The 10,612-nt window shown below is 44.1% G+C and overlaps 1 protein-coding gene across 3 annotated transcripts in view; it reads left to right on the top strand.

Moving 5' to 3' along the window:
- The window catches only part of LOC106599142 (histone deacetylase complex subunit SAP130), a 17,973-nt gene extending 7,571 nt beyond the window's left edge, over nucleotides 1–10,402 (top strand). For all 3 annotated transcript variants that reach the window (XM_014190243.2, XM_014190246.2, XM_014190248.2), the window contains 8 exons: nucleotides 3,504–3,678; nucleotides 3,810–3,884; nucleotides 4,049–4,368; nucleotides 4,561–4,785; nucleotides 5,050–5,175; nucleotides 8,844–8,947; nucleotides 9,285–9,398; nucleotides 9,772–10,402. In XM_014190243.2, coding sequence (XP_014045718.1) covers nucleotides 3,504–3,678; nucleotides 3,810–3,884; nucleotides 4,049–4,368; nucleotides 4,561–4,785; nucleotides 5,050–5,175; nucleotides 8,844–8,947; nucleotides 9,285–9,398; nucleotides 9,772–9,930 — 1,298 coding nt within the window. In that variant the 3' untranslated portion in view covers nucleotides 9,931–10,402. The remainder of the gene's footprint in view (nucleotides 1–3,503; nucleotides 3,679–3,809; nucleotides 3,885–4,048; nucleotides 4,369–4,560; nucleotides 4,786–5,049; nucleotides 5,176–8,843; nucleotides 8,948–9,284; nucleotides 9,399–9,771) is intronic.
- Nucleotides 10,403–10,612: the final 210 nt, after the last annotated feature.

The following is a 10,612-nucleotide window of genomic DNA, read 5'->3' on the forward strand; positions in this document are numbered from 1 at the left end:
CTAGGGTATTATGCAAGGTTATATTTAGATCCTCAGTTAAGTGGTTAACCGGTTTTTGATCTCCGACGTCCTTGAGTAGGTGGAGGGAGTCTGGTAGGGCATCTAGGAATCTTTGGGTTTCTGAGAATTGATAGCACGACTTTTGATGATCCTTGGTTGGGGTCTGAGCAGATTATTTGTTTCGATTGCAAATGTAATAAGATAGTGGTCCGATAGTCCAGGAATATGAGGAAAAACATTTAGATCCACAATATTTATTCCACGGGACAAAACTAGGTCCAGGGTATGACTGTGGCAATGTGTAGTTCCGGAAACATGTTGGACAAACCCCACTGAGCCGATGATGGCTCCCGAAAGCCTTTTGGAGTGGGTCTGGACTTTTCCGTGTGAATACTGAAGTCAACAATAATGTGAATTTACCTGCCATGACTACGAGGTCCGATAGGAACTCAGCGAGGAATGCTGTATACAGTCCATTAGCCTGTGAACAGTACCTATAAAAGGTGATTGAGTAGGCTGCATAGATGTCCTGACTAGAAGCTCAAAAGACAAACAACAACAAAAAAATTCTGTAAATTCAAATTTGCTGTCATAAATGTTAGCAACACCTAAGCCTTTGCAGGATGCGCGGGGGATATGGTCACTAGTGTGACCAGGAGGAAAGGCCTCATTTAACACAGTAAATTCATCAGGCTTGAGCCATGTTTCAGTCAGGCCAATCACATCAAGATTATGATCAGTGATTAGTTCATTGACTATGACTGCCTTGGAAGTGAGGGATCTTACATTATGTAACCCTATTTTGAGATGTCAGTCTCTTTCAGGAATGGAGGTCTTTATTCCAGTGAGACTGCTAAGGCGAGCGCCTGCTAGATTGAGGCAGAGACACGGTCTCAATGGGGAAAGCTGATTTGACTGCGTTAGTGGCAGACTCCACTAAGCTGGCAGGCTGGCTATCTCATTGTGGAGCTGGAGGAGTTAGAGCCCTGTCTATGTTCATAGATAAGATGAGCACCCCTCCAGCTAGGATGGAGTCTGTCACTCAGCAGGTCAGGCTTGGTCCTGTTTGTCGGTGAGGGCCAAATCAACACATTCTTTCTTTTGGGAGGGGCAGAAAAGTTTTCAACCAGCGATTGAGTTGAGTGTAAATCAGTTAGACTCTGCTGTAGAGCTCATCACTCCCCCTAACTGGCCGACATCTTTGTAGCTGATTTACACGCTCAAGCTATTTTGCCCTTGGTGACCTCTGACTGTTTCATCCTAACATCGTTGGTGCCGACGTGGATAACAATATACCTTTACTCTCGACACTCGCTAGTTTTAGCCTCAGCCAGCACCATCTTCAGATTAGCCTTTACGTCAGTAGCCCTGCACCCTGGTAAACAGTGTGTGATCGCTGGATGATTCTTTAAGTCTAATATTGCGGTTAATTGAGTCGCCAATGACTAGGGTTTTCAATTTGTCAGAGCTAATGGTGGGAGGCTTCGGCAGCTCAGACCCCGTAACGGGTGAAGGAAAGACCTGAGAAGGCTCGGCCTCTGACTTCGACTCGTTGCTTAATTGGGAGGACCCGTTAGAAAGTTTCTATCGGCTGAATGAGCGACACCGGTTAAGCATGCTGACAGCATTTCTTTCCATTAGCCTTGAGAAAATTGTCCGGCTGCGGGGACTGTTCAGGGGAATTCATACTACAGTACTAGCTGTACTTACTGGTGGCACAGACGTTGTTTCATCCTGGCCTAACGCTTGCAACACAGCTATCTTCACCAGTAAGTTCTGATAGTTCTCCTGTATGATGAGTACAACGACTGCAATAAGATGGCATAGTGTTAATGTTTCTACTTAGCGTTTTCGGGTTGGTGGAGGTTCTGTAGAACCATGTCCAGATAAAAAGTATCTGGGGTGAAAAAGTTGAGCGATGGAAAAAAATGAAGATGTTGGTTGTTACGTACGCCTCTTGGCGGAGGGAACACAACACCTTGCCACAACACAACTCAACACCCTGCCACAACACAACTCAACACCCTGCCACAACACAACACCCCGTGGAGTGAAAAAGGTGTGTGATTGTAGGTGCGGGGAAGGATGACAGAAGCAGAGAGAAATACAGTTTGCAGGGAATTTATTCTTCCTTATACACATTAAGGTGGGGAAAAGGGGCTGGACAGAACCAAAGAAAGTAAAAGTAAGAGTCCCCTCTCCTACCTTCCCACAGCTTACCTAACCTTTAGCACCAACTGGCACCTAACCAAAATACAGGTGGTGGTCTGCCCAGGTCTGACCTAACCTTTAGCACCAACTGGCACGCTAACCAAAATACAGGTGGTGGTCCGCCCAGGTCTTACCTAACCTTTAGCACGCTAACCAAATACAGGTGGTGGTCTGCCCAGGTCTGACCTAACCTTTAGCACCTAACCAAATACAGGTGGTGGTCCGCCCAGGTCTGACCTAACCTTTAGCACCTAACCAAATACAGGTGGTGGTCCGCCCAGGTCTGACCTAACCTTTAGCACCAACTGGCACCTAACCAAAATACAGGTGGTGGTCTGACCTAACCTTTAGCACCAACTGGCACCTAACCAAAATACAGGTGGTGGTCTGCCCAGGTCTGACCTAACCTTTAGCACCAACTGGCACGCTAACCAAATACAGGTGGTGGTCCGCCCAGGTCTGACCTAACCTTTAGCACCAACTGGCACCTAACCAAAATACAGGTGGTGGTCCGCCCAGGTCTGACCTAACCTTTAGCACCAACTGGCACGCTAACCAAAATACAGGTGGTGGTCCGCCCAGGTCTTACCTAGTGTGCATAGACAGATTCAATACTACGGGTTATGTATGCCCGCAGGCCTCTTGCCTAAACACTCCCAAGGTGTGTTCCGCTACCCCCCCTGGGAACAAATGAAACAGAATAATTCACCAATACTTTGAACAATTTCAATAAACCAAAGTACTAAGTCCTATGGCATACACATACCTCTGCAGAAGTGGCTACAAAATACTTTCAACAACTTATACAGACCAACACAGGACATACAAAGAAGCTCTCTCCTCCTGACAAAAGAACACTGGCTTTTATCCAGCTGGAGAAGGAGTTGTAATTGCAGACCGCTGTATCCCTTGACGACGAGAGGGAGGGGTTAGAGCTCCAATCTGCGATGGGGTCAACCAATTAGCTGCTTTTGGAATCCAGGAAGCCATTTCTTGAAATACACACACACACACACACAAACCCACAACACCGAAACTGGGGAACGTAACATTGGTAAATGTATTAAAAGTAAAAACCAAAAAGTTGGCAGATAGCCAAGTAGCAACAGACACACAACAACATGGAGACAAGTCCAGAATTGTCGAGTCTGAGATTTACATATTATGAATATAATACATATATCATTCTACAGATTTCCTCCACTCTCTAAAGTTCTCATGATATTAATTTATAGGTTCAAATTAATTTAGTTGTCTGGAAAAAATACACTAACATTGTTCTTTATTCTTAGTTGTGTTAGCAGACGGGTCCACTCTGGTAGCCAACCCCATTGGCCAGACGTTCGGCAGCACCCAGTCTTCCACCTGCATTGGGCAGACACACCCCCAGAACACTGGGCCTGGTGCCCCCACCCTGCTGTCCTCCCCCCGGCCTAGCATCCTGCGCAAGAAGCCTGCCAATGAAGGGTGAGTTTAGAACACCCCTCTGTTTTCCTCTGGATGCTACAACTTACTAGAGCAGTGGTCCTGGCGAGCTACGGGGTGTGCATGTTTTTGTTCCAGCCCAGCACTAACCCGTTTCTGTTTGCCCTATAAAGGTCTGCTGTGAGGAAGAACCTGATCCCAGAGGCCACCAGCCCCAGGATAGATGGAGGCATCAGGCCTGCATCAGGGTAGGACTTAGCACAACACCTTGTTAGTAGGCCCTGATCACAGTAGATGCTGATTACACACGCTGGTATCCTCAGTAGATGCTGATTACACACGCTGGTATCCTTCAACTACATCTTGTAGTTAAAAATTATTTTTGTGATTGATATCTTCCCTGTTCACCCAGTATGAAGCACAAGGCTGATCTCCATGTGTCCCTGGCTCCCCCGTTGACGTCGTCCTCCATGGAAGCGCTGCCCAGCCATCAGATCAATGAGCAGCAGCCCTCTCAGCCAATCCAGACCCTCCTCTCAGTGTCCGCACCCCCACACTCCCAGCCTGGCCCCGCCATGTCCGCCATTACTCCACCAATCTCGTCTATGGCCAACGTGGTGGTTCCGCCTACACAGGCAGCGGCCAGTAGCACAGCGGCATGTGGAATAAGCTCCACCCTCCCTGAGATCAAGATAAAGCAGGAAGTGGAGCCTATGGATACCTCCAAAGCAGGTACATTTGAATTGAAAGATTCATTTCTCTGTAACACTTTTTGTTTTATTGATGTCCTTCTATTGCTGATATGGTGTACGATGCTTTTACCTTTTTAAATCAGAATGAATAAGAGGGCGGGCTGATCCTGGATCATTATTCCTAGTCTGAGACACTCTGTGAATATGGGCCTCGCCCCTCATCTCCCTCCAGGTCCCCCTATGCCCCATTGCGGTGCCCCCATATTGTCCATGATGCCTGGTGGGGACGTGATCCTCGGGGCCTCCCCCAGGAAGAAGCCCCGGAAGCAGCAGCACGTCATCTCCACGGAGGAGAGCGAGATGATGGAGACCAACAGCACAGACGAGGAGAAGGTCCTGGCCAGACCACACAGCATGAGGCCCGAGAAACGCAAGTCGCCCCCCAAGGAGTACATAGGTAAGGGAACATCCCTTGTGTGTGCGATTTGTTCCTAGTGAACGGTAAACTAGCCTCAGTAACTTGGAAACGGGCTCAAGTTAACTGCAGTCTTACATAATGTTTATTGCATTCTCCTTATTTTCAGACAATAAATCGTCATTGGCTGGAGTCTACTCCTGTTGTGGACTTTGCCTAAAGATTCACTAGTCTATAAGGACAAGACTTGTACAAGAACAGCCATATTAACCCTGTGAGTGACCACTGTGTTTCTCTGCCCTGCAGATGAGGAGGGTGTGCGTTACGTCCCCACCCGTGCTCGCCCCCCGGTCACCCTCCTCCGCCACTACAGGAACCCCTGGAAGGCTGCCTATCACCACTTCCAGAGATACAGTGACATCCGGGTCAAAGGTCAGACCAACGTCTCTTTATTGTTGATAACATTCAATGATAACTGTATTTCTAAAGAATGTTCATACATTCTGGGTTCTAAGAGCTTGTTGTGGTACTGAAATGCGTTTCTCGTGGGACTAACTGAAATGCGCTTCTCGTGGGACTGACTGAAATGCGCTTCTCGTGGGACTGACTGAAATGCGCTTCTCGTGGGACTGACTGAAATGCGCTTCTCGTGGGACTGACTGAAATGCGTTTCTCGTGGGACTGACTGAAATGCGCTTCTCGTGGGACTGACTGAAATGCGCTTCTCGTGGGACTGACTGAAATGCGCTTCTCGTGGGACTGACTGAAATGCGCTTCTCGTGGGACTGACTGAAATGCGCTTCTCGTGGGACTGACTGAAATGCGCTTCTCGTGGGACTGACTGAAATGCGCTTCTCGTGGACAAAAATGCCAGTAATGCTCTGGAGGCTTTTTGACGTTGAATTGTTTATTTGTTGTTTTGTTTGTACAATCTAAATGACACAACAATTATTACAACAACATCACACACAAGGTTATTCTCTCTAGAGTGCATATGAAAACATTTAGAACACACACGCGCACACACACACACACAAACCAAGAGGACTTCTTTCTATTGTGCTATGTCCACTGTGAAGCAAAACGGAAAGGAATTATTAGTATGCTATGAAAGCTAATGTCATTTGTTGTCATCACATCATTGTTAGACCTTTTCATTAGTAACGCTAGTGCGGGGAAAACACCAGTTAATTCCACTGTTCTGTTTTAGTAGTCTCCAGCATGGCTTGCTAGCAATTGACCAGTCACTTTCAAAGCACAAATATTTTATGACTAGGGTCTAGAGATTTTCCTACCCAGGAAAAACTCCTGACCCTAGTTATAATTAAATATATTAATGGTGTGTATTACTGTATTATTTTTCTGCCATTAATATAGAATTACAAAAAAATTGCTTTAAAACGGCAAGAATTTTTCTGAGCTCCATTGAGAAATGTGTAGAATTGCAGGAAATTGGCTTATATGCTACAGTTTCTCTACACCGCCAAGATGGGGGGCCTCTAAAATGTTCTAAACAAAGTTGCCGCGCTAACGCCCACCACCTAAGCCCCTTTTTGATACAGAAAAAAACCTGTATTATATTATAAAATGGCTTAATGGTGGTGTGTTGGAGGTATTACTGTATTATAAGGTGGCTTAATGGTGTGTTGACAGTATTACTGTATTATTATAAGGTGGCTTAATGGTGTGTTGACAGTATTACTGTATTATTATAAGATGGCTTAATGGTGTGTTGACTAGAGGTCGACCAATTAATCTGCATTGCCGATTTAATTAGGGCCGATTTAATTAGGGCCGATTTCAAGTTTTCATAGTAATCGGCATTGTTGGACACCGATTATGGCTGATTACATTGCATTCCACGAGGAAACTGCGTGGCAGGCTGACCACCTTTTACACGAGTGCAGCAAGAGGCCAAGGTAAGTTGCTAGTTAGCATTAAACTTGTGTTATAAAAAAACAATCAATCTTCACATAATCACTAGTTAACTACACATAGTTGATGATATTACTAGGTTAACTAGCTTGTCCTGCGTTGCATATAATCAATGTGGTGCCTGTTAATTTATCATCGAATCACAGCCTACTTCGCCAAACGGGTGATTGATTTAACAAAAGCACAATCGTTGCACGAATGTACCTAAAAATCAATACACAGAAGTATATTTTTTTAAACCTGCATATTTAGTTAAAAGAAATTCATGTTAGCTGGCAATATTAACTAGGGAAATTGTGTCACTTCTCTTGCGTTCATTGCACGCAGAGTCAGGGTATATGCAACAGTTTGGGCAGCCTGGCTCTTTGCAAACTAATTTGCCAGAATTGTACATAATTATGACATAACATTGAAGGTTGTGCAATGTAACAGCAATATTTAGACTTAGGGATGCCACTCGTTCACTGAAAGAATAAACGTTTTGTTTCGAAATGATAGTTTTCGGATTTGACCATATTAATGACCAAAGGCTCGTATTTCTGTGTTTACTTTATTATAATTAAGTCTATGATTTGATATTTGATAGAGCAGTCTGACTGAGCGGTGGTAGGCAGCAGCAGGCTCGTAAGCATTCATTTAAACTTCCCTGCGTTTACCAGCAGCTCTTCGCAATGCTTGATCACAGCGCTGTTTATGACTTCAAGCCTATCAACTCCTGAGATTAGGCTGGCAATACTAAACTGCCTATTAGAACATCCAATAGTCAAAGGCATATGAAATACAAATGGTAGAGAGAGAAATAGTCGACACGTCATAATTCCTATAATAACTACAACCTAAAACTTCTTAACTGGGAATATTGAACCAGTAGCTTTCATGTTCTGAGCAAGGAAATTAAACGTTAGCTTTTTTACATGGCACATATTGCACTTTTACTTTCTTCTCCAACACTGTGTTTTTGCATTATTTAAACCAAATTGAGCATGTTTCATTATTTATTTGAGACTAAATAGATTTTATTTATGTATTATATTAAGTTAAAATAAGTGTTCATTGTTCATTCAGTATTGTTGTAATTGTCATCATTTTATATATATTTTTATTTATTTTTTATTATTTTTTAAATCGGCCGATTATAATCTCTAAATGCTTTTTTTGGTCCTCCAATAATCGGTATCGTCGTTGAAAAATCATAATCGGTCGACCTCTAGTGTTAAAGGTGTTACTGTATTATTATACGATGGTTTAACCCTATCAGACCCGAGACGCTAGCAAAAATCACCTTTTCATTTATCTGACCTTCATTTATGTGGCTGTCCAGCACTTATATTTAGCTTCACAATGAAGTGTTTTTACCATTTTTCTTTTCAGGGTAACCAGGGCTACAAGTAGAACACAAAATAATTTGACAAATAGTTGCATTCATGAATTTTATTCACAAATGTCAATAACAAAAATAAGATCTGCCAACGCAAAAACCTGTTTAAAAATCTATTTATATGAATGCTGTAAGTACAGAAATTGTTTGCTCATTGGGAAATTAATATCCACTAGCCAGTGACAACTGTTTGGAGTTTGACAGCAACTGTGAGCTTATTACAGTATTATTGACACTATGTCCTGGGATTTCCTACAATCTTCTATAACACCTTCCCTTCTAATGACTCTTCTGTGGCTTGTGAGCATCATAGAACAAAACATGTCACATGTTCATGAGTCTTTTCATAAGTAGCTTTTAATAGTTTGAGCTACAAACTATTCGGGGGTGTCTCAAACACCACTAGCTCAGCCTCAATCCCACAGACTAATGGTTGGTATCTTCGGATGCAGAAGAAATGGGCAAATGCAACGTTATACCACGGAAGTATGTAGCTCATTGGGTTAATGGTGTGGGACTCATTGGGTTACTTCCACAGGTCTTCCCTGTGGCTCAGTTGGTAGAGCATGGTGTTTGCAACGCCAGCATGGTGTGTGCAACGCCAGGGTTGTGGGTTCGATTCCCACGGGGGGCCAGTACAAAAAGAAATGAAATGAAATGTATGTATTCACTACTGTAAGTCGCTCTGGATAAGAACGTCTGCTAAATGACGTAAATGTTAATGGTGTGTTGTTGAAGGTATTATTATATTATAACATGGCTTAATGGTGTGTTGTCATGGTTTCAGAGGAGAAGAAGGGCACCCTGCAGGACGTAGCCAATCAGAAGGGGGTGGTGTGCAGAGCGCAGGGCTGGAAGATGCACCTGTGTGCTGCACAGCTCATGCAGCTGGTGAGAAACGCTTCCCTTTTACGTGCAGTTAGCTGAATTTTAAGCACCACAAAAAGAGATCCTTGGAGTTATGAAGTTGGCGTGAAAAAGGGTGACTCTTAAAGTTATCCAAGTGGATCTCATTGTCTCTCGTCGTTTAGCACCACGGCCGTCTGCGCTGATGGTGCTTCATGGCAACGCGTCACATTGTATGACGTAGCTGTCGGAAGAAAAGAAGTGGTTCTATACCCATATTTTCTTAGAACAAGATACAGTAATTGTCCTCCTGAATAGCAGTCATTTGTGACGTCAATCATGTTGTATTGGTCTCTCTATTGTATCCCCTCTCTATCCCCAGACTAATCTGGAGCATGACGTGTACAGCCGCCTCACTACCCTCCAAGAGGGCCTGATCCCAAAGAAGAAGGCCGGGTCAGATGATGACATGCACCGTATCAACGAGCTCATACAGGTCAGAGGTCATACACGCAACAACACAAAGGAAATCCATGCACGTCTGCTGCTCATGGGGAGGCCCAGAGTTTTCCCAGACCTGGTTACTTGACCAGGAAAAACTCTGGGCCTTAGTTATAGCCTACAAACCAAACAGGTTTTCCTGAGCACACGTTTAATCACAATATCTAAGAACTCACTATTCCCATAAACACTGCTACTACACTCATATTAAAGCCAGGCATGCTGCCCTGTAGCAGTATTTGGTCTGATTTGTTTAATCAATTCCACAGGCAGGTGTATATCATTTCTGAGGGCTCAAGGGAAAATCTACCTGGGCCTTTGTTATGAATGTCAGTCAGCCATCTTGAATTGTCTCTCCCTCCCCCCAGGGTAACATGCAGCGCTGTAAGCTGGTGATGGACCAGATCACTGAAGCTAGAGATGCCATGATGAAGGTGCTGGACCACAAGGAGAAAGTCATGAAGTTAATCAACAAGAACGGCGGAGCGAAGAAAGTCAACAAGCTGAAGCGCAAGGACAAAGCCTAGAACAGAGGGGGTACCAAGTTTAGGCTAACCCCTGTACCCTTGTCTTTCTAAAGACGGCTCTAGTCTACACCCCTCACTGATATGACCATAGACCACTGGTAGATTTGAGTCAGTATGGCGTCTGGGGTTACTCGTTAGCTGTGTGCAACCGTCCGACCACGTTTGACCTAGAACTGAGAACCAAGTGGTCGGCAGAAGGAACATATTAGGAACAAACACGGTTCCGCTACGTCCAAGGGAGGAGCTTGTCAATGGACAGGAATGTACAAGTATTAAGCACATATCAGGAAGTTGGTATGTTCTCAGTTGTTGATTGGATGGCTGGCAGAATTATTATGATTTTGATGGTTGAATGATGGTCTAGAGGGGATGCAGTGTCTGTTCAATTGATACCCTGGAACATTGTGTGATCAATATGGGTTGTTTATTAAACTATCAAGTACTTATTGCGTAATAAATGTGTAAAACAGTACAGTGTATTTATCCTTCACTCCTGAAAAATCACAAGTATGCTACCAAGTTCAGTCATTGGAAATGTCACTCTACGGTCCAAGTAAAGTGTTGTATATCACAGTATTCAACAGATCTTGGGACAAATATGTGTCAAATACTTGTGTGCTTGGAGTTAGCTGCCTGGTCAACTAAATCAAGCACATCTTAAGTATTTGACCCCAGGCTAAAT

Source organism: Salmo salar, chromosome ssa03 (genome assembly GCF_905237065.1).
Source record: "Salmo salar chromosome ssa03, Ssal_v3.1, whole genome shotgun sequence".
Classification (NCBI taxonomy): domain Eukaryota; kingdom Metazoa; phylum Chordata; class Actinopteri; order Salmoniformes; family Salmonidae; genus Salmo; species Salmo salar.